Genomic DNA, 25,000 nt, shown 5'->3' on the forward strand with positions numbered 1-25,000 from the left:
TTTCTGGTGCCTCTCCGAGCTGTCCGCCTGACCCCCGCCGCCCCCCCCCCCCCCCCCCCGACCCTCACTTTTTCTTTCTCTCTCTTTCTCAAGTTTCTCACTCCCCCTCCCCTGTCTCTCTCACACATGCAGCTGTTTCTGCTTCTCCCTCACCCCTCACCCCAACACAGTTGTTTCATGTAAGTGTACTTCATCATGCATTTGGATTGTTATATATGCAATGCGTAAAATGAAACTGTGTAGTCGTTTTATAATGGTGTTGTGTGATTGAACTTTTATCTGTTGATGCAGTCTTGTTTAGGAGGATGCGAAATATTGTCCGCTTTATATGTAGTGTGCGTCTGTATTAAGTGTTTGTTTAAGGGACAGGTCGTAAGATTAGGCTTTGCCTAAAACCTTTATCCTTTTCTAATAAAGTTCTGAGTTCTCTCTCTCTCGCTACGTTATGCCCCATGTTTTCGACGAGAGACGGGGTGGGGTCGGAGGGGGTGTTCAACTGATGAATACGATATGTGTTTGCCGGTTTTGTATCTCTCAGTTGCTAAACGATGCTTTGGCCTGGCGTCAATCCACGATGATGACCTCGAAGCTTCAAATTGAAGCTTATAATTGTGCTCGTTTCCTTTTGGGCGCTACCCCGGGTTGTTCTGATGAGGCGAGACATATATGTCGAATAAAAAAGAAAGATAGCGTTTACCCTAAATGTAACGTGTTAAACGGAATCGAGAGATAGAGAGAGATAGACAGACAGAGCCGATCACATAGTACACGTTACTATATTAGACAGCGAAGTCCTCGTACTTAAAGACATACGGAATAATAAGACACACAGGTTCAATGTATAACGTGGATGATAAAATTCTCCCAAACGATATTATGTGTAAGTTTCGCATCCATGGGAGGTAATCGGAACCGACCAAACAGACTGAGCCAGTAGCGCGACATATGTCGTGACAACCAGGTGACAGTATACGTAAAGTAGCGCGTAAAGTAGCGCGACATATGTCGCGACAACCAGCCTAAGCAGGGGTGTACCTTAACTTTTTTTGCTACCGGCCAGGGGGGCCGGTAAGTCAAAAATTGAACCGGCCCCCCAAAATCCCAACCGGCCCCCAACCTGCCAGGATTTCTTACAACCGCCCCAGCGGCTCGTCGCGTGCTAACCACATACACAGAAGACGTACATTCATAATTATAATGCATACATGTGGATTTGCACTACTAATAACTACCACAAACACACACAAAACTTGACGACTAAAATGCTATGTTTTAATATAATGCTAATTAACCCTGTTTTAATAAAGAATTTAAAATAAAAGCCGCCACAAAGAAACAAGAAAATAATCAAAACCACATTCACACCCTGTCACACAATCACACACTAAACCTCACTAAAAGTTACCCCATTTATGTACCCCCTACCACACAATTTGCAAAGTAATTTACTGTGGAACTTTACTTACCACATAAACACACACTACACAAGAGTAAATCAGCATGTTTTTTTAATTTATATTATGTTTTTTTGTTGTGTAAAACCAAGTATAAAAAGCTGAATACAAACACATTTTTTTCTAAGTTGCTTTCTTGTTTTGTTTCTTTTTCTTTATGTGTGTGTTAACTGTTATTAATATTACTGTTAGATCAAGCAGAAGTATAAAAGTTGCATATCAGCCAAATTTACCACAGCTTAAGTCATAAATAATCAAAATCATTATATTTCATTTCTATTTCCTTATGAAAACAAACAGATGTTCAGATTTCCTGATCCTAGAATTGTTCACAGGTGATCTTTATGCTTTTGATTCAGCAGAGTTGCATCCCTTGTTCTTTTGTTGAAGGTCTGTCTTTTCTTCTTTATCACATATACTGATATAGTGGATCGGGTTTTTTTTTTTTTACTTCCTTAGTTGAAGGGAAATAATTGACAGCAGTAGTACTGTCACTACTTGTACTAAGTTGGTCAGCAAAGCTGGTGTAAACATAAATTATTTTGGAAAACGGTCTCAACGAGTATATCCTGCAGTCAATGACATATATAATATACATTTCCCAGAAACTGGATCAGTGGTACATAGCAGGCACATCAAAGGAAACATACAGAGGGCTAGGGGGAATATGTTTGCTCTGGAATGGTCAGATCAAAGGCAGATGCATTGTAAAAGTTGGTTGGCCTTTAGACCTGGGTCAATGACCGGTACTTGCAATCTGAACACAGCTGCCTGTGGAGACACTGACCTTCTTACTCGGGGTCAATGACCGAGTTTTTATCTGAGAGGAAACTGTTTTACAACATGTGAAAGTCTCTGAAGGATTGGTGAGCGCAGGATAAGATAAGAGAGGGGGGGAATTGAATAGCGCAAAGAGGTGGGACGGAGGGGGGTTTAACTATTTTGACTGCTGATGCAATCGCCAGGGGCTCGTGGCACTGGAGGGGTGATGACACGGTCAAGTGAGGCGGAGGGGGGTAGCTGTCTAGCCAATGTGTCCTGAGTCCTTCTCAAGGGGGGGGGGGGGGGGGGGATGAGTGGACAGAAGAGAAGTGACAGATTTTGAGATCGCCCGCAGAGATATTTGTTCGCCGGCCGTTCCGATTGACTACTTGCCTAATGACTTTGTGCTTCAGCGAAATTTGAACCCGCCCGGCGGGCGATTTCAGAGGAATTTCGAACCCGCCCGACGCGATTTGAACCCGCCGGGGGCGAGCGGGCGACCGCCAATATTCACCCCTGCTACGGGTTAACAGGAAGAACGTCTTAAATTGGGGGGAGGGGGGTCTTAAAACGGGGGTTGCATTGTACCAAACCGCGACAAAAGCTGAGCGTACAACGATGCACTCATCTTATTTTCCATTTTGAATTAATGTGCAATGCGCGGGCCGTGCGTCGCGTGTGTCACTGTGACCAAACGTTAAACCGCCACTAAAGTTGGGCGCACAACGACGCAAAGATCCTAATTTCCATTGTTGATTAATTTTCGATGCTCGGGCCACGCATCGTGTATGTGTGACTCCCGCATTAAACCTTGAGCATAGTGTCGTGCATGTAGGCCTATTAGACAATTGTGTTGAAACGTGCTTCTTATACTATCATTGGAGGAAAACACAAGAGAGTCAAGCCATTTGCAGGTTGACATTTCACAAATGTGACCCTCCACCACGGAATGAGTCGCATGTCACCTTTGTATGATTTTCATATTTTTACATTTTTCTAAAGAGTTTTTTATGCTCTATCCAGTGGTGAAAACCGTTTTAGAAAAGAGCAAAAACTGTTTGAGTTATAAGCCTGTGACTAAGGTGACCCTCACACTGTTACCAGAAACTCCCCGGACTTATATTAAGCCTAGCGCAGAACCGCGCGAGGTGACATGCGACTCATTTCGTGGTGGAGGGTCACAAATTGAACGTGATTCCACTTCTTTATGTTTTAAAGAAAATCAGGTGTTTGCTTTCATTTTTCGGTGTGTTCTTTTTATTGAGATGCGACACCGATACACGCACAACCCGTTGTAGACCTCACGGCAGTTTCTGCTATTAGGTTTAGTTCACAGGCACAGCCGGAATCTGACCCCTTTTTCACCCCTTCCTCAGTGCCAGGCCGCCAGCGGTAATTAATCACCCATCCCCCGGTTCAGCGCTGGCTACACAGGCTCGTGCCCCAAAGCATGGGCGACGGGTATAAACATTCCAATCTATAAGAGTGGTGACCCTATGAATCCTGGTAATTATCGTGGGATAACACTAAATAATAACCTAGGGAAATTTTTCTCGCAGATCATTAACAATAGACTAAATGGATTCCTGGAATCTAATCATCTATATGCGAGGGAACAGGCCGGATTTAGAAAGAAGTCGAGAACGACGGACCAAATATTTATCCTAAAAAAGATCGTCGACGGAATAATTACAAACAGAAAAGACAGGTTGTATGCATGCTTCGTGGACTTCCAAAAGGCCTTCGACAACGTATGGCACGAAGCTCTCCTCCTCAAACTTAACAGGATAGGAGTTATGGGGAATTGTTTCAACGTTATAAGAGATATGTACAGCAAATCTACTATCTGCACTAAGACCGCACTCGGACACTAACATGACATACCCGTCCGGAAAGGTGTACATCAAGGCAATACTCTAAGCCCCACACTCTTCAACATATTCATCAACGATCTCCCAGATTATCTGCGTGGGAATGACTCACCAAGTCTGAACAGTGCCCAAAATACAGAAATCCCATGCCTACTTTACGCCGATGATTTGGTAATTCTGTCCACATCCAAAAGAGGACTACAAAATAAGTTGAACCGACTGAATGACTACAGCAGTGAATGGGGCATTAAAATAAACAAAGAAAAAACGAAAGTGATAATATTTACCCGCACAGACCCAAAAGTACCAATACTATTTAACTGTGGCACACATATGATTGAAAGTGTAGACCAATATAAATATTTAGGGGTCATCTTCCATAAAAGCGGTAAATTCTTACAAACCCAGGAACATTTAGCCAAGCAAGCAAACAAGGCATCGCATGCCCTGAGACGACTAATTAGAGGAAGAGAGATGAAAGTAACTACAATGATGCAACTATTTTATACCTTAGTCGCCCCTGTGTCCACTTATGGAGCCGAGGTCTGGTTCCCATCAGCAATCAACATCCAAAACGAACAATCGCTACCCGACATATTCGATAAGTGTCTATCGAATAATCTACCCCATGAACAAGTGCATTTAAAATTCAGTAAACGACTTCTTGGCGTCCACAGTAAAGCAATGAACTTGCCAACGCTAGCAGAGCTCGGGCAACTCCCTGTGGGTATAAAACTAATTGAACAAACAATAAACTTCTGGACCCACATCGTTGAGTCAGAAGAAAATTCATATTTACGACAGGCTTACGCTGACATGATCGACAGACCACAAGACAGCTCACCGCAATGGATACATTTCATTCGAGCAATCATAGGTAACCTCGGACTGGACCATAACTGGATACTTCAGTCAGCAGTCCAAAAGAATGCGCTGATGAAAACTCTACGACGAGGACTAGAATACGAATACGTACGATTTTGGCAAGGAAAGAAGACTGAGGGCTCAAAACTGCAATACTACAACACAATTACTGACGGCGATTACGACTGTGAAGCATACTTGACATGTGTAACCAACCCCAAACACAGAAAAGCACTGTGTAGATTGCGTATTAGCGCTCACGATTTAAAAATCGAAAGGGGGAGATACACAAACACACCCAGAGAGGATAGAAAGTGCACCGTGTGTGGCGTAATTGAAGACGAGCTCCATTTCCTGGATAGTTGTACAAGATTTCATGATCTACGCTTGCAGCTTATGGAACATGCACGTGTTAATGCTCGAAATCCGAGTCAGCTGATGACGATGCAAGACGTATCGATACAGCAACAACTTGCTGAATTTGTATACAACTGCATGATTATACGCAATAATGACATAACTACAGATACATAACAATGTTGTAATCACTGCTCCATGGACGATATTTCTTCTTGTCTTTACAAATATCCACTTCGTGTCTGATCAAACCCTTTACTGTGTTTTTATGACAATTAAATGAGTTCTTCAGTAGTGACTGTACAACCGTGCGATAGCATCACCCACACAAGCCATCTCAGCAGTAGAAGGCTAAGAGAAAAGCTCCCTTCTACTAGCAGGCCAGAGTGCGGCCTAGCTCAACCTCTCGGCAGCTACGCACTGCTATCTCTGCCTTGAGAGTAAGCTGTGTGTTTTGAAAACACTTCTATCTTGTTAGTTCTCTTGAATTACGATGTCAGCATGTGTGTTATTTACACATAGCCTTGTAGTCAAGACCATAAACTTTCAAACGATACTAAATATGACCACTATGCTGTAGGTGTGCCACTGCTGTAGCCTGCTAGCTGAAAGAAGACAGACAGAGAACAGTACACACGGCACAATGTAATTAATGACATGTATTTGAGTGGCTACAGATCGCGCCACGGTCAACTTTTGAAGACAGAACAAATTAAAAACAAATCTGCAAGGTTATGTTAACAGATGTTCATGCTGACACTTTGAAGACTTTTACCTTGAGTGTGTGAGGTATCTTTTCTTGAGCCCACTTACAGGTATCCAAGTAGGAAAACAGTATTCCAAAATGTCAGCACACAGCAGTTGTTGTTGTTGTTATAGCTAGTTTTACTTCCATGTATCTTGGGGTAGATTTAAAGAAGGCTGTTCACATTATACTGACACCAGCAAACCAGGGTCGGCAACGGGATAAATGATATGGACACCCACTGGATGTTATTAATGGCTTGAGCTTGTTCCTTAACACGATCAGCTGTTGTGTTTGAGGGCGTACGGTTTAATTTAATCAGCTTTGAATAGCACTTCTGACAAAACGTGGTCGAATGTTTTGCACTAATATCAGAAGATACATCAATGTTAAAAAAGTTTTTCAGTTTGTCCGCATAGTCCACACACAGTTTCACATTACAATGTCGATCTTTTTTTGTTCTTGCAGAGCGTTCCCCACACAGTCTACACAATGCATTAACACAAATTAGATGTTCAGTTTCAGTATGCTCCATTATGAAACACACTGCATACCAAACATACACTGTCACATGAAGACAAAGAAGAAAACTGGAAATATTAGGTCACACTGCTGCACAAAATAACTGAGTGTGATGTCACTTGTAATAATACTATGATTCAATCCTTTCTTTTCTGCTGAGCAGTGGGTGAAAAATTTGCCTGTCACAACACAATGCCACACAAATGAAACACACAGCGTACATGTACTCTGATGATCAGAAACTAATACAAGACAAAAAGTCTTCAAGACGAAACCACATGGAAAGTGCTCCAGACAGGGCTCTTCAAGATATAAACTAGATAAAAAATCTGGTTCTGCTGTGAGGCAGTGGCAGGAAGGCAATTAAACCGTGGGAAATTGACTCATTTTCTGCTGCCAGCCAGTGGAACAAAGAAGGCTGAAGCCCCAGCGGGGCCAGGAATGTGTGAACAGATAAGCAGGGCAGGGGCTGCGTTGGCAGCTGCCAGCAGCAAACTTAATCATGCTGTCTGTGAAAGGGGGAACCGCCGTGACCTAACGAGTTTACTTCCTCTGCTGATATAACTCATTCACCAATACAAACCCCAACGTAGACATTATTGTCATTCCCTCGGAAGGCATGCATACAAGTGACATACTTTGGTTTTGCATGACGCCATGATATGCGTTATGATGCCTCATCTAACTTGGTTTCGTTTTGCATGACGCCATGATTTGCGTTATGGTGTCTCATCTAACTTGGTTTCGCTTTTGACGTCAGATATATATACTACTTTGGAAGAGAGGGTTAAGAATAATTTGTTTGGCTGGTTAAGTCAGTGTTGATTCACATTGAGAAGGAAAAGCTGCCCCGGAACAACTTCTTATTTCTGTATGTGTAATTGTAAATGTCTGTGTCATTCATGTTCGTTATTGTGTGTTCTTTTCTAAAAAGTGCCATCCGAAGCTACGTACTTTAAATTATCGTTTGCGTTGTCTATTTGGTTCGACCACTTAACAGACCAAGAGGTCAACATTCTAGTGAATGGAGCGTTTTGAAAAATATCCTTGTTTCTAGCTCCAAATCAAACATACACAAATGAATTGCACTCTGAGAACAAATTCCAACTGTGTTAACTTATTTTCTTTCCAACTTCGTCAAGAACAATTCATTATTGTCGGATTTCCTTCAGCAAAATAATCCTTTTTGCGCTAGAAGTAAAAAATGGAGGCCAGTAAACCGCAAAAAGACGCCGTCAACTGTTATTGGTGTTGTTTCTCCATGCGGAAGTTCTGTGTTTTGGAGTCAATGGTTTATGCCTCGTATTACGGGTTTCCCCTCCATGGATCAGTTTCTAGTGCATTATGACCTCGCGGACAGTATTAGCGGGATAGGCAGTATTGAGTAAGTGCACATATTGGATAATCGAGAGAGAGAGAGAGAGAGAGAGAGAGAGAGAGGAGAGTTTGTTTGTTTGTTTGTTTGCTTAACGCTTTCAACACACCCAATTTTGACACATTTCCAAAAATATCATTAAATATCTGATGCACTTACATTAAATTGGTTTGCTTTTGTGAAATATTTGATTCTTAAATGTTTCTAATTAACATAACATGTACGAGGGTAATTTTAACACATAATCCAAATATTTTCAAAGAAAATGGTATATTATTGGATTTCGGAAAAAGTTTTGCTCTTTGAGACACCAACACACTTTTGAGTGGGGTTGGAGAGTGAAAGAGAGAGAGAGAGGGGAGAGAGAGAGGGGAGAGAGAGAGAGAGAGAGAGAGAGAGAGACGGGGGAGAGTGAAAGAGAGAGAGAGGAAGAGAGAGAGAGAGAAAGAGAGAGGGGGGAGAGTGAAAGAGTGAGAGAGAAAGGGAAGAGAGTGAATAAGAAAGAGAGGGGAGAGAGAGAGAAAGAGATGATGATGATGATAATTAGTTTTAACGTCCTCTTAGAACCATTTGGCCTATCTTGGGACAGGTAGAGTTAATATGCTTTATGTGGGGACAAGACACTGGACAAACATGCAAACAGAGAACACATATGATCGTGTTATATATCTGGAGGTCTGTTGTTGCGATATTTCGAAATGGGGATGGAAGTAATGATTGTGTACGCGGAATGTGGTTGGACTGGAGCGGTTTTGTAGGCTTATTTGCTTTTTATGTATGTAGGATATGTTTATATGTGTGGCTGAATAAGTTATTAAAATTTTAAAAAAATAAAATAATTTAAAAAAAATCTCAATTAATTTTTAGCCAAAGGAAAATATTGAAGCAACTTGCTAAAAAATATATCAGAATGGGGAACTTAAGTTCAGGTAGGAGGGCAGTATGTGCTTAAGCCTTGTTTGATCAATTGAGTATAGCTATGCTTTGTGTTTTAGACGCTTTAGTTGTTGGGCGTGGGAGGGGAGGGGGGGGGGGGGTAACGGGTCGGTGGGAGAGAGGATTGACGGGTGGGAAGGAGGAAAGGGGATGAGGTTTTCAGAACAAATGTCCTATTTCAGCCTTATATATTGAGAGACACAGGGTGTATGCTGGCTTCCATTGAAGCGTGCAATGTTTATCTAAAAACTCATGGGGTTTCAGTTTGTGTTCGTTGACAAGGGTGTGTAGGTTGCGGAAATCTTGTTGGAGTGATTGGCAGCGGTCAAAGAGGTGTAAAAAAGATAGCAACTGTCCACATTCACAGAGACGGGGAAAGAACTTGTAAGCGCATCCATCCGTGCGAATTCTGCGAAGTATTTTAAGGAGGGGGTTGGGGAGTGTAGGCCTGTTTTGTTTTGTTTGTCGGGGCAGAATAAGCCAACCATGGGCATTGCCTTCTGTTTTTAATTCTGTTTCCCAGTGACACCAGGCAACTTTGGCCATTTTGTGTTTTGCTTCCGTCTTTGTTAATTTTAGGTCATGAAATGCTGCTTGATCTGTGACAGCCTCTTTTGCTGCTCTGTCAGCCATATCATTGCCTCTGATCCCTGTGTGTGAGGGGATGTACATAAGGGTCAGTTCTGTCCCAGAGGCAATGATCTGGTGACAGAGGAACAATATTTCCGTCTGAAGCTCTTCCCGGTTTCTGGAACCATTTTGGAGAGCAGTCAGAGCTGATTTTTAGTCGGAGAGAATGACGACTCTTGTTGGGGGTCGAGGAAGGTCATTGACATAGTGGCATGCTCTTAAGATGGCGTACATTTCTGCAGTGAAAATGGACACATCCTTATTGAGTTTAAATTTTTTAGTTATTTTGAGGTCAGGAATGACAAAAGCACAGCCAGTTTGGTCATCATTTTGTTTTGAGCCGTCAGTAAATATCTGTAGGAGATCTTTGTAACTTTTTGAGAATATTTCTCTTACTAGTGATGAGACAAGTACAGGGTTATCATTTTTTGTTACACCCAGATCATGATCAGGGATGATAATGGGAGATTCCATGAACCAAAAGGGGAAGGGGTGAATGGGAATGTGGGCCATCCTACCTGGGTTTACCCCACTTTCTTGAAATATCGGTTGAACATAGTCTGCTAGTGGGATCGTTGCTTCGTATATTGTGGGTGTTTTTCTTTTTAGGTTTTGGTAAGGGGCCGAGGTAATTGTGTCGAACTCAGCAGTGAGCTCTTCGTTCACAGGATTATCAACTGTACTGGCTCTTGATACGTACTGGGCCGACTTTAGTCTTCTTTCTTCATCGAGGGGGAGCCAGCCAGCCTCTTGATACACTAGTTTGTTTATGGAGTGTTTTGGGAGATCAAAGATGATTTTGAGTGCAGCCATTTCGGCTCTTTCCAATAGTTTTAGATTCGATTTTGATGCAGCAAAAAATGCTTCTTGACCATAGGTTAAACGGGATCTTATAATGGCTTTCGTAATGTGAAGCAGGCTGTCTTTATTTGAGGCCCAGGTCTCTCGTTTTAACACTTTGAGGAGACTAAGTGCTTTCTTGGCTTTGCCGACAAGGTTTTTGATGTGTGGCCCCCATGTTAGGTTCGGGGTGAAGGTAACGCCAAGGAATTTGACTTGGTTTTTAGGCTCCAGGGGTGTATTGTTGACGATAATGGTGGATTTTTCGTGTACCTTCTTTCTGGTGACAACCATGAATGTTGTCTTTTCGGCGGCGATTTCGAAGCCGTTTGTGTATAAATACTTGACTATGTTGTCTACTGCGTTTTGATATCTCTTCAGGTTAGTTCTGTGTTGAGTTTCTCCTGGTTTGTGATTTGACCACAGAGCCAGGTCGTCCGCATACAGTGAAATCACGGTTCCATCCGTCTTGACTTTGTGAATGTCATGCAGCATGATGCTAAACAATGTCGGGGCAATGGCACTGCCCTAAGGGACTCCCATGTTAACTTTGTGTGCTGTGGATACATCTCTGCCAACTCGAACTTCTAGCGTCCTTTCGTTTATAAATTCCTTCACGAAGTTGTACAGTCTTCCTGATATACCAATGTTTTTCAGTTTTTCCAATAGTTTGGTGTGCCAGACTGAATCGTAGGCGCGTTTAATGTCAAAGAAGGTGGCAAACATGGTTTTATTTCTTGCTCGAGTTTTTTTAATGTGGGCAGCTAGTTTAACAATGTTATCTGTACAGGACCTGGATTTTCTGAAGCCGGCCTGGCACGTTGGGATGATGCCATGTTTGTCTAAGTAGTGTTCCAGCCTATTCTTGATAATTCGTTCATAGATCTTACCAATATGGGGCGTGAGAGATATGGGCCTGTAACTAGATGCTAACTGCTTTGGTTTTCCGTCTTTTGGGATTGCTATCACCAGCGCTTCTTTCCACGCCTTAGGAATTGTGTTGCTTTCATAACAGGATTGGAAAAACTTTAGCAGTATGTCAAGGAGGCAGTCAGGGAACTGCCGTATCATTTTATATGAGATTGGATCTTTGCCAGTGGACTTGTTTCCAGTCTTTATGCTTTTTATTGCTTTCTTTAGTTCCTTTTTGTTAAGAGGATGATTTATTGGTAGGGTGTTATCTTCAGCTGGGTGGGTGTAAGTCTTTTGGTGTTCTTCTCTGTATTCCCGCCTGTCTGCTTCAAGGTGTTCAGTCTGACTGGCCCTGGCAAAAGTTGCAGCCAAAAGCTCAGCCTTTTCAAGGTTGTTTGTGGTGAGTTTATTGTCAACTATCAGAGGTTTTTCTGGGAGTACCTGTGTTTGATTTTAGTTATCTTTTTTCCAAATTTTTCCAGTATCCTGTGGGTTATTTACTTCCTCCTTTACAAACTGGTCCCAGTAATCTCTCTTGGCTTTAGCGACTGTGCGAGACATGTGACTTTTAGCTTCTCTCATTAACTCTTGATTAGCATCTGTTTCATTCTTCAGGAGGTCTGATGTGGCTCTGTTTCTTGCGTTTTTGGCCTGTTCACAGTCATCATTCCACCAGGGGTTTGGTTCTGTCTTTCTTTTATTTCTGTTGGTGGTGTTTGTTGGGATTGTTACATTAGCTTTTGATATGATGAATTCTCTAATGTTTTCATAAAATGTGTCTATGCTTTGTGATTCTAACTTGGTTATGTCGCAAGTAGAACATTCTTGTCTGAAGGCCGACCAGTTGGCTCTTTTATAATTAAATTTGGGGAGGCTTGTGTCCTCTGCTATACCGGGGTTTATGTTATGTAGTGTGAGTAGAATTGGCCTGTGGTCTGAGTGGAGTGTATCGGGAATGATCGTCCAGTCAGCTCTACTAGCTAGTTTTGTACTGACAAGGGTTAAATCTATAGCTGTGGCTGACTGTTTGTTATTATCAGGAAGTCTAGTAGGGGAGCCGTCATTTAACACAACCATGTCTGAGTCTATTATATGGTCTGCCAAATGACTGTGTGTGTTGTTGTTCTTGAGTTTGTCATCCCAAAGTGCGTGATGGTCATTGAAATCTCCAAGTACCACCCAGCTTTGTGTGTCACTTTTGAGTTCCCTGATCCATTTTGTATATTCTTCTCGACAACCTGTGGGGTAATATACATTCACAATGTGTGCCTTGCCGCTCCCTTCCATCGTGATCTCAATTGAGCATGTTGAGCCATGAGCACCAACGGTGGGTGCGGGAGACATGGTCTGTTGATAGTGAATATCTAGTTTGATATAGATGGCTACATCTGTTTTATTTCTTTTCCCGTTTGGGTCTGTAACTGGTGGAGAGCCTGCGGCCGTTCGTCAGGTAGAGCCTGTGTGTTTTGGATGGTAACAGTGGGTTTATAGGAAAGGCGACGTCTAGGGACTGGTCTTGGATGAGAATCCCGTTTGTTGGCTGCTTCCTCTAGTGATTTGGGTTTTGCAATGAATGCAAATGTGGGTTTGAGGGACTCTTCCCTTCTGTAGAAGGCATCATGTATTATAGCGGGTCAATTTCGGCATGCTTGGCCATCAGTTTAGTTTCATTTTCTGTTAGAAGTTCGTTTTTGGCTCTTCTCAAAGCTTCTGAGAAGGGAAGGTAAGAGCAGGCCCTGATTTTGTTTGCACGTTGTCTGAGTCTGTACTCGGGGCACCCTAGGTATGCCGCTGAGTGATCCCCGAGACAGTTAATGCAATGTTTTGGGTTGGTGCAAGTGGTGACAGGGTGGCCGTCCTTAGACCCACATCTGGGACAGACTTGGGCTTTGGATCGGCACTGGTCTTTCGAATGTCCGAACCGGTTGCACCTGACACAGCGCCTCACAGGAGCCACAAAAGGAGTGACGCGAAACTCCTGGTTCTCGAGGCGGACTGTGTCAGGCAACACGGCCGTCAGGAAGGTGAGCCGTACTGCCGCTGAAGGGGAGCCATCCTTGTTGGTAAGGCGCCGGGCAACCTTTACCAACCCAGTCTGACCCCCATCAGCTGTGACGGTGACGAACTCCATGTGTACCATGTCATCGTTGGTGTGTGACCGATCAACACCTTTGATCACTCCTTCTGTAGTTGGGACGGGGATGGAACATTTAATGGGGATCCCGTTAAGAGTCTTCAAGTTTGCGAGCTGTTGTTGTTGTTTAGAACCGTGGCAGCCTATCAGCCACTTGTTTTGGGGTAACGGACGAATTAACAGGACTTCCCCTACTGTTTGTTATCTGTTTCTTATCTGTTTGTTTCTTCCCAAACCGAGGCCACTGAAGGTTGCAGGGCCTGTTTTGAGGTCCTCAAGGATGCAAGGGAATTGGAGAAACACTGGTTTTGTTTGATCCGGTTTGTTTATGTTGCCAGTCTGATGACGGCCTTTCTTTTGTTTGTTAGTTTTGGTTTGGGCGTAACCGCCTTCGGTTTTCTGAGCAGAGGGCTTTTGGGAAGAATGTGTCTTGTTTGTCTTGTCCGACAGTTCCGGTTTGGCTGTCTTTTGTTTACGCAAGCGAGCTTTGCGTTTGCGGGCTGTGTGAAAAACCTCATTGTCCGTTGTCTCTGAGGTAGAGTCCGACGGACAATGAGGCTGATCTGAACAGACGCTCTCAGTGCGTGCTCGCTTGCAGGGTGAGCGTGATTGGGTGATTGGGGAGTCAAAATACCCTTGCGGGTATCCTCTGTCCAGGTTTGGTAGGGAGGACAGCCTCCCGCGGTTCAGGGTGTTGCTTTCAATGAGAAGCGCTGCACCCGTGTTCTTTGTTTTTTTCCCCTTATCAGAGGCGTCTGATGTGGGGTTGAGAAAGAGAGAGAGAAAGAGAAAGAGAAAGAGAAACGGGGGAGAGTGAAAGAGAGAGAGGGAGGAGAGAGAGGCTGAGAGAGAAAGAGAGAGAGTGAGAGAGAAAGCGAGAGAGAGAGAGAGGAGGTGAGGGATGGTAAAATTGAAATGATGTAGGTCAAGGACGCACGATAGAAGGCCTTGTTTTGACCGTGAACATTGGAAGGATGAAACTAAGAGTAGCTTTGAGTCTAGTGTGACGGGGCTATGCGCTATTTTTTCGATGAGAGACGTGTGTGGGGGTGGGGTGTTACTTAGATGAATACGAGATTTGTTGGAACGGATGTGTGTGGGTGTTCGTCTTTGTATGTGAGAGCGTTGTGCTATGGCAATAACTTGTGATTTGAAAAAAAATATTTCTGAATGAGAAGTCTGTGCTTTTTTGTTTCTGTTGCTCTGTCAGGCTTCCAAACAGCTTTGGTCGGGCGTTATATATTCAACAATGATGACCAGAAAGATTGTAAGAGAGAGAGAGAGAGAGAGAGAGAGAGAGAGAGAGAGAGAGAGAGAGAGAGAGAGAGAGAGAGAGAGAGAGAGAAAGAGAGAGAGAGAGAGAAAGAGAGAGAGCGCACACACACACACACACACACACAATGATGACCAGAAAGATTGTAATAGAGAGAGAGAGAGAGAGAGAGAGAGAGAGAGAGAGAGAGAGAGAGAGAGAGAGAGAGAGAGAGAGAGAGAGAGAGGGAGAGAGGGAGAGGGAGATAAATACTCTTCTTCTTCTTGTCGTTCGCCTTTTACATTGGAGTCCAGCTGTGTATGAAGCTGGTGGTCTTTTGTAGAGCTTCCACGTGCCATTCCTGTTTTGTGTGTGTGTGTGTGTGTGTGTGTGTGTGTGTGTGTGTGTGTGTGTTAGATCAGTGTGCATTTTTAGATCAGTGGTGTAGTGTTCGTGGAAGGGAGGTTACTCTTCACCTCCAATCGGAACAGCGATGCTCTTTTTGCTGTCACTATCAGTCGGTTCGATCTTTGCTGTTGTTCTTTTCTAACTTGACCTGCACCCTAAGTGTAAAGATAAACGCAGTGTTTATTAAATCGCGTACGGTTGTGTCTTCTGTGAATGTTGCGTTTTCTTTTGTTTAGCCATGTGAGCAATGCTTTTCAATCCACTAACACATGTTCGGTGCAGGGTCAAGGGTCGTCAGAAGTAGTTCCTCGGCCAAACCGGAATCAGTACTATAATGTATGTTTTTGAGCCCATGATGTATTTATTGAGCTAACACAAATACAACATATATACCCATACTGGTATTACAGAGACAAAGAAGCAGCTCATGGGATATACATGTATACACGCGCACACAAATAACACACATGCAGACGGTCAGACATACAGACCAACAGAAAAAGTCGCTTTGTTTCTGTTAGATAGTGTTTATTGTTAAAGGGCACTATTCAAAACGGCCATACCACGTTGAAAGCACCGGTTCTCGTCCGATCACCGAAGTTAAGCAACGTCGGGCCCGGTTAGTACTTGGATGGGTGACCGCCTAGGAACACCGGTGTAGGATCCGGTCCGGTCCCCCCTCTGAAGTAGTCCCCCGGGGGACCAATTTGTGGCAAAAACTGCTCTATAATGGTCCCCCCTTAGACATCCAGCCTCGTTTTTCTTAGGCATTCAAGCCATGTTCAATGTATATCTTCGTCCGGTATTATGTAGTGCACAGACAGCAATCTCTTTGTTTGACTATATTTTGCAGAAAATAAAATAGATCTGATTTATAATGCCGTTCAAAAGAAAAATGACATGAAATAAAATGAATAATAAATAAATACTGATAAGAAGAAATGAAACCAGTCTCTGATTCTTTCCTTTCTTTTCTCTAAAATTGCTGGTAACATTACTAACATTGTAACAAGAAAAACGAGGCTGGATGTCTAAGGGGGGACCATTATAGAGCAGTTTTTGCCACGAATTGGTCCCCCGGGGGACTACTTCAGAGGGGGGACCGGACCGGATCCTACACCGGGTGCAGTTGGCATAAGGAGGAGTGATCGACAAGAAGAAGAAGAAGAAAACGTAATATAAATCCTGTTTGATTCTTTGCATTTGCAGAAATAGAAGATTGTCTGCAGTCAGTAGTCCTCGTATGTGCTGATGGTCAGGGTTCGTACGCGTCTTGCTCTCTGTGGCGTTGCTCCATGGATTTGTACTGGACAATACAAATTGAATATGTGTGTATTAAATAAGGCTAAACCCAGAGAGAGAGGGAGAGAGAGAGACAGAGACAGAGACAGAGAGACATAGACAGAGAGAGAGAGAGAGACAGAGAGACATAGACAGAGAGACATAGACAGAGAGAGAGACAGAGAGACAGAGAGACATACAGAGAGACAGAGAGAGAGAGACAGAGAGAGAGAGAGAGAGAGAGAGAGAGAGAGACAGAGAGAGAGAGAGAGAGAGAGAGAGAGAGAGAGGACATACAGACAGATAAACAAGCAGAAAGACAGACAGTGACAGACAAACAGAAACTGACAGATAGAAAAATAAATAGAAATAGAGCGAGATAGACAGACACACGTTCGCGTGCATGTTTGTGTATATTGCGTGTTGACGGCACGGAACTGCCGAATTCGCGGAATCGGCAACATTTTTGGCCAACACAAATATTTTGTCCATTTTGCGAAATCAGTAGCCACTTTATAGTTTTAAAGTTAACAAATGCAAGGGATATCATTGCACTTAGCTTTATACCCGAATGGATAAATATCAGAATAATCGATATGTTACGGCAAGGTATGTCAAAAAGTGTACTTTTCGTGCATTTCCGGATTGATGCTGACACAGACCAACCCAAACCATGAAAACAACAATAGGGAGGTAAAGTAATGTTAATACCATATTCTTTTGACAACAAATGTAACAGACTGGCTGCCGCTTTTGCGAAATGGTCAATTGTAGAAGCCTTTACGCATTTCGAGTAATGGGCAGATTTTTACCGATTACACGAAATGACACAAATATTGCTGATTTCACGAATTCGACATTTCCGTGAATTCGGCACGACATATACATATATTAATTCGTAATATGCAACAACATTTTTTAAATAAAATGGATCGATACATACACGTTGTTTGTTTTTGACTAAATTATTTTACAGCACAAGGTTTTGTTTATTTCTTGTTTTTCTGTAATTACATCGCTTTTATTTCATTGAAGATCGAGCCATTGCAATATCATAGGAACACTGGAACTCTAGTATATACGCACCCGGAGAACAATGGCTGTCTCGATCTGTGTAAAATGTAATATTTTAGTGAAAAATACAAGGAACATACTTTATGAGTGAGAGAGGGTCAAAGCCGAATATCCTTGCTGGTGGTTATACAGGAGACACTTACCGTGTAAGCAAGATACCACACGATGATGAAACTGCCGGTCATTATAGAGAGTGTGATACAAGCCCAAGCAGTTTTGAGCTTCTTGCGCGCCTTTGAGTAATGGCCATTGTGTATTTCCGAAAGCGCCTAGTAAGAAAATAAACGAGGCGTAAGTATCACACACATAATGATTATACAATTGGCAATAATTATTATGTGTTCACCTACCCGATAGCAGCAACGGTAAGGATCACCCAATCAGTCAATACATTGAGTTTTTTTTTTAATAAGCTGTCAACCTTATATCCATCGATTAATCAATCCATCTGTCTGGAATTAATCCATCAATTCATACATCCATACATCAATACATCAATATTAATCAAGCATTACATTTTTTTTCCACCGTACACTCGTTCATTGAACGTTCAGGCCGCTTTGGGCAAGTCAGAATAAATGCTCTACAAGCCGGACAACAACTTTAACTTCTGCACATCTCCTACCCATCCCTCTTCTTTTATTCATCTTCTTTCCCTCCTTCCTTCCTTTACTGTCTTTCTTTATAATCATTATGCAAAACGTTCATTACGTTATTAATAGATTTGGTTTATTGAGACAAATTTTTCACCCGTTACCGCCTTATGTTGTACTGTCATGCAGGAACACCACTATAAGCTTCTAGCTTGTTGCTGTTTCTGTGAACTTTGTATACATGTCATGATTGTAACCCTTGTTAAAATAAACTTATGTTTAAACCAAGCATTACAAAAATCCACCTTTTTAACTCCATGCTCTTCTTTAAGTTATTGAACATCAAATTACGCTAATAGATTTATTAAACAAAAAAAGAAAAACAAGAGAAAATAAAGTATTGGGCGAAGTGCGTATGTTTGTTCTTCATACCACGTTGGTCCACACAATGGCAGTAATACCACACCAAAGACAGCAACAGATTGTGCTACAAAAAGACATCCTCATGGCCCACGTTGTGTTTGGTGCCGTTTCCCATTGTTGTTGCTTCAAAACGACAAAGAAAAAACACAATGTTCATATTTATTATATATGTTAATTCAGCCATAAATAAATCAGCCATATGTTATAACCAAACCCCACATCTAAACACGCGCGTTTATCATGTAAAGGAGGTCGGGTTACAGTTAAGTCTGCCGGAAACCTCAGAAATATGTTTTCAGTGCTTTGACGACCTAGTGACTTAGCTGTTCCTCTCTCTCTCTCTCTCTCTCTCTCTCTCTCTCTCTCTCTCTCTCTCTCTCTCTCTCTCTCTCTCTCTCTCTCTCTCTCTCTCTCTCTCTCTCTCTCTCTCTCTCTCTCTCTATATATATATATATATATATATATCTTTCTTCTCCCTCTCTCTTTCTCTCTCTCTCTCTCTCTCTCTCTCTCTCTCTCTCTCTCTCTCTCTCTCTCTCTCTCTTAGCCATCTTTCTCTCGCTCTCTCATTCTTTCTCTCAGCCAATCAACCTTCACTCTATTTCTTGGTCTTTCTCTACAAAGACAGAGAAAGGCAAAAACTAAATAAACTAAACTAAAATAAATCAGATAAGACCAAACAAACAAAGATAGGGAATATCTTTAAAAAAAAAAATATTAAAAAAAAATCACCCAACGTTGCTGGACAGGTTGAGCAGCGATGATCATGGGAGCGGAAGGATGACTATCAACTTCCAGACTAAACTGTGAGTGCGGTTTCATCATCAGTGGGTGCTCGTTCCCTTTGGCCGCTACCCCGGGTTGTTCTGATGAGGCGAGAAATATATATCGAATAAAAAAGAAAGATAGCGTTTACCCTAAATGTAACGTGTTAAACGGAATCGAGAGATAGAGAGAGATAGACATACAGAGCCGCTCACATAGTACACGTTACTATATTAGACAGCCAGCATCCAGTATCACGAGGCAAGCCCTGAAGTGGAATCCACAAGGGAAAAGGAAGAGAGGCCGGCCGCGCAACAGCTGGAGACGAGACACGGAAGCAGAGATCAACAGGCAGGGGAAGACCTGGAGCCAGATCGAAAGGGCAGCCCAGGACCGTGTCCGATGGAGAATTGTCGTCGATTACCTATGCTCCCCCGGGGGTTCATAATGGCCTAAGTAAGTAAATAATAATAATAATAATAATAATAATAAATGAGCATTTATATAGCTCAACATCATAACTTTACAATTATGCTCTTTGCGCTTGACACATCACTAAAATTAAAACACAGTTATACAAGCATTTACATCTACATCCATAGTCAACAACGCTTAATTAAAAGCATACACCATCACACATACATTACAAAATATTCTTCCACTAACTAAGTAATAAAAACATGAATAAAATAGGTTGTAAAAAGCAAGGAAATACCAGCTGAATACCCTTAATCAAACAGAACAGCAGAGAGAAGAGAGTTGCAGTAGTCAAGTTTAGAAAGAACAAAGGCACAGACAAGAGTGTTAGTTGTTTGGGAGGAGAGTGTGTGGCGAATGGTGCTGATCTTCCGAAGCTCAAAATAAGCTGCTCTACAGACTAAAGATATATGTTTGTTAAGGGTCATGTCAGATGAAAGGGTGAATCCAAGGTTTCTAGCTGATGGTGAGAAAAGAATGTCGGTATTGCCTATTTGAACAGAAACAGGTTGGGGAGAGGGAAATGTAGTGTTCTTCTTTTTTTTTGCACAGTAAGACTTCAGTCTTATCATCATTCAGCTTGAGTTTGTTATCGACTATCCAAGATTTAACATCAGTGATGCATGTCTGAATGGTCTGGATGGCGGAATGTGTCTCTGCAGGGGGACTGGGTTTATACAGCTGGGTGTCATCAGCAAAAGACTGATTTAAAACAGAATGGTTTTGAATCAGTGTGGAGAGGGGCTTAGTGTACATGATGAAAAGGATGGGACCGAGTACTGAACCTTGAGGAACGCCGAAAGAAAGTGGGGCTGGAGCAGACATCTGGCCATCGACAAGCACAGCCTGAGTCCTGCCAATGAGATAGGACTCAAGCCATGCTAGCGGTGGACCGGATATGCCGTACAGAGTCTGAAGTCTATGGAGAAGCGTGACATGGTCAATCGTGTCGAACGCTGCAGAAAGGTCAAGTAGGGTAAGCACTGACACATCTCCACCATCCAGAGCAGACAGAATGTCACTGATTACTTTAAGTAGGGCTGTTTCAGTACAGTGAGAAGGGCGATAAGCGGACTGAGAGTGCGAGATCAAATCATGGGTGTTCAAATATGACAACAGCTGCTTCAAAACTACCTTTTCAAAAACTTTGGACAAGAATGATAAATTAGATACAGGACGATAATTCTTCAAAATATTGACATCAAGACTAGGTTTTTTGAGAAGTGGTTTGACAAGTGCAGTTTTGAACAATGATGGAAAAACACCTGATAACAGGCTATCATTGACAATTTGAGTAAGAGTTGGCAACAACACATCAAGATTCTCAAAAAGCAGTGGTGTGGGTATGGCATCAAGTGGACAAGTTGTTGGTTTGGACTTCAGAATAATGGATTTAAGGTCTTTTTCACTGATTGGCTGAAATGATGGAAAAGAACAATCAGTGGGAACATCAACATGACTGGAGGAAGCAGAATGTGCACTCATCTGATCAAGTTCAGAACGAATATCAGAAACCTTCTTGATGAAATAATCACTGAATACATCTGGCAGCTGACTAGCGGGGAAAACAGTGGGAAGTGGGGATACCTTACTGCGGCCGGTCAACCGGCAGCAAATATCGAACAGTTTTTTGCTTGAATCGCAAGCAATAATCTGGGTTTGGAGGAAGGTTGTCTTTGCTGCGTGTACTAACTTAGTTACAATGTCCTTTGCTCGTTTGTACTAACTTAGTTACAATGTCCTTTGCTCGTAAGTAAGTATATTAGACAGCGAAGTCCTCGTACTTAAAGACATACGGAATAATAAGACACACATGTTCAAATATATATCGTGGATGGTAAGAATCACTCACACAATATTATGTGTACTTCCACGCCCTTTAAACGATGACATACACAACGTAAACACCTCCAGGAGAGTCAATCACAGCTATAATTGTCTATTATTTTTTACCTTCACCGGATCACGCGTTGGACTACACAGTCCGGATGATGTGGGTCGTGTACGACCCCTACTTTCTAAAGATGGATTCAACGTAAAAAGTATGGGTCGTACACGACCCACGCCATCCGCATAGGGATACGCATTTTGCCGCTTCTTTGCAGAGTATGGGTCGTACACGACCCACGCCATCCCAAAAAGGATAAACAACGTAAAATTACGTACGTAATTCCATATGGGTCGTCCACGACTCACACCATTCAGACTGTGTAGTTCAAATTACGTCATCCTGTATATGTTTGTTTACAAAAATAATCTTTCAAAATGTCGGCACTAGGAAGGTCCAAATAGTTTCAGAAATAAAGACGATTTTGTGAGACTCTAGCTCTGGGTCGGTGAAGGTTGAACGTGCTCCAAACTAATAATAAGAAAGAAACACTGGAGAGATGAACAATTGTAATGAATGTTCCGTCATGTCTATGATCTTTGAAAACATTTATACAATTACTGTTTCTGTCAAGCTTTTAGTCAAACGTACATCATTTAAAGCCCTAGTCCGTCTCAAATGGTTTACAGAACATTCAAATCTTCTCATGAAAAAATCAGTTCTAATCTTATCGAACACACTCGCAATAGCATTCAATAGCATTAAATGACACAGTTCGTTTGAATGGCTATTTAGCTCTCGTAAACCACACACCTGTTTCCGTTTTTAAACACATTTTTATGAGTTAAGAATGTTTATGTAACAAGCTGTCAATTTATTATTTAGATTTTAAAAGTTAGGTCTAGCGCCAAAACGCGTCGGCCGATTGTCTGGTCAGACAATCCAGCTGGACACGCAAAAATAAATTCTTTGACAATTGCTCGCTCTTTACGTAGGACACCTAGGATATTCTCAAGCGGTGAGTGTTTGAACGAAAGGGTGTTTGTACTGTGTGTAAAAGCCTGACAGCGTCTGTGATGGTTTACGGGAGGCTGGCTGTGCCTTTAACGAACTACACTCGGAGCACATCATGTTCTCTTGTTTTTCCTACCTCGTTCGAAAGTCTCCATTCTTGTCAGATTTTCTCCAACAGCTGAATCCCTCTTGCAATGTGTTAGCGTGAGGGATAAACGGGATATGCAAACTGTGCAGACCGTGAACGGACGCTGTCAAGAGTGTTCCACTATGAGGAAACTATCTCTTCTGGAGTCACTGGTTTCTGCCTTGTATGACCTTTTTTTTCCTCCAAGCAGCAGTTTCCTGTGCCGTTATTATGTTGCTTTGACGTAATTTGCATGATAATCGGTACTGGGGAAAGACGTTCAGTAAAAGAAAGAGAGAGAGAGAGAGTGAGAGACAGAAAGAGAGAGATATAGAGAGGGGGGGAGATAGAGAGAGATAGAGAGGCAGGGAGAGAGAAAGAGAGAGAGAGAGAGGGAGAAAACCATCACACACATGCACACACACACACACACACACACACACACACACACGTACATACACACACACACACACACACACACACACACACACTAACACTAACACTAACACTAACACACACACTCGCGCTAACACACACACACGCGCGCGCGCATTTTCCAGCACATCAAAACCGCTTTCAAAATATTATTATTAAAAAAAAAACCTGTCTTGCCCGTCGACCTTAGAATATCCCTCACCGTTCACTCCTTTGATTGAAAAGAGTCATGCAGGAAGTCATAAAGAGATTTAACAGCCAAAACGAACGAGGAGACGGCCACACAATAGGAGGCGCTGGGGGGGGGGGGGGGAGGGGGGGGGGGGGTTGGAGAGAAAGCCGGGTTACGGTACTGGTGGAAACGGGTAATGGGTCAACCTGTTTGAACGGCAAAAGTCGGCCCCGGGTTTTCAACTGAAATCAAAACGTGCGTGACAGTTAACAATGGTGATCGTTCATCTACTTAACATAAGAAACAAAATGCAGGCAAGTGATCACGGTTGCCGGTGGCTGTTAAAGCAGTCACTTTATAACCAGATTGCAGCTCTGCACTAAGTCTAATCGTCAGCCAATTGTTTTTGAGTGCACCCTCATAGGCATAGCTTGCTGTGTCCCCTTGATTTAATTGCATGTTTGTCATTTTGGCATTTGAAATTCTTGAATAAACCTGTTTAAACCAACTCTGCACAAAAATCAGACAGTCCCTGTGTGATATGTGTTTGTTTGTTTGCTTAACGCCCAGCCGACCACGAAGGGCCATATCAGGGCGGTGCTGCTTTGACATATAACGTGCGCCACACACAAGACAGAAGTCGCAGCACAGGCTTCATGTCTCACACAGTCACATTATTCTGACACCGGACCAACCAGTGTTTGTGATATGCGCCAGAGGGAAACGGAGAGAGGGTGGGGGGCTTGTTTCATGCAGGCCTGCTGACCGGATATGTGATCAGATAGTGAGCCCGAATGAATTAAACAGATACAGATGTGGTTTAAATTATGATTCAAATGCAAATTTTGTCGTGTTGCGCTACCAACTTGCATTTTTTGCATTTGACTGATCAACGAAAAATCTAACTTTCTTACAGATGAAATGTTTTGTTTTGTTTACATTGAAATCTCCGAAAACTTTGAACACACATGCAAAATAATCAGCATTCAAGAATAACTAGTGACGGGTGCAGTGGCGTAGTGGATAAGACATCGGCCTTCTAATCGGAAGATCGTGAGTTCAAATCCCGGCCACGGCTGCCTGGTGATCTCCCAGGTCAACTAATGTGCAGACCTGCCAGTGCCTTATCCCCCATTGTTTGTACACGCAAGCACAAGACCAAGTGCGCACGGAAAAGCTCATTTAATCCATCCAGGAACAGACTACTTCCAATTCAGTAGGGGGGCGACGATCCTCAACCCGGCGGGTCCCCAGGTGGCGGTTAGGGGAACGGCCCCCAGATATGGGGGCCAGCTGCGAATATAGAATAAGCAGTCCCGGACCAACTAGCGGTGTCTCTACCAGGACGGGGTGGGTTGGCAGATGTCACTGACTACCCTATAAATGCCCTACGTGTTTATTTATTTATTTTTTTTATTTTTTTATTTTTTATTTTTTTTTTATTATTTTTTTTTTAAATTTATTTTTTATTAGTGAGTATTTCTACGCACATACCCTCCCAGCGGGGAGGCTCATGGCGTTTACAATATGCCGTGTGAGATGCCGTGTCCGGTGACGGTTACACCATGTGAGTAAGAGCCGCATTAAAAGCTCTAGCCCCGGGGTGGGACCCCCGGTAAGAAATCCCCCATGTGTTCCCAGGGTTAGGTTTTTGAGCCAGGAACTAAGGGCGGGGTAACCCTGAAAGAAACCTAAGGGCTGAAGTCGGAGGATCTGGGCCAACAGGCGCACCTTAACCAACCACAGATC

At 42.7% G+C, this 25,000-nt stretch overlaps 1 protein-coding gene and 1 pseudogene across 2 annotated transcripts in view; one reads left to right on the forward strand and one right to left on the reverse strand.

Annotated features, from left to right (window-relative positions):
• The window catches only part of LOC138973288 (uncharacterized), a 49,721-nt gene extending 26,902 nt beyond the window's left edge, over positions 1-22,819 (reverse strand). Inside the window, exons 1-5 of one of the 2 annotated variants that reach the window (XM_070346009.1) lie at positions 22,654-22,818; positions 19,166-19,299; positions 18,443-18,556; positions 17,561-17,686; positions 16,160-16,368 (exon numbers count right to left, since the gene is read on the reverse strand). In XM_070346009.1, coding sequence (XP_070202110.1) covers positions 16,318-16,368; positions 17,561-17,686; positions 18,443-18,556; positions 19,166-19,299; positions 22,654-22,672 — 444 coding nt within the window. In that variant the 5' untranslated portion in view covers positions 22,673-22,818 and the 3' untranslated portion in view covers positions 16,160-16,317. Of the gene's footprint in view, positions 1-16,159; positions 16,369-17,560; positions 17,687-18,442; positions 18,557-19,165; positions 19,300-22,653 lie in introns of those variants that run through there. The other variant, XM_070346010.1, reaches the window with a different exon arrangement.
• LOC138974951 (5S ribosomal RNA) lies at positions 15,612-15,729 on the forward strand (annotated as a pseudogene).
• Positions 22,820-25,000: the final 2,181 nt, after the last annotated feature.

Source organism: Littorina saxatilis, linkage group LG8, assembly GCF_037325665.1.
Source record: "Littorina saxatilis isolate snail1 linkage group LG8, US_GU_Lsax_2.0, whole genome shotgun sequence".
Lineage (NCBI taxonomy): Eukaryota > Metazoa > Mollusca > Gastropoda > Littorinimorpha > Littorinidae > Littorina > Littorina saxatilis.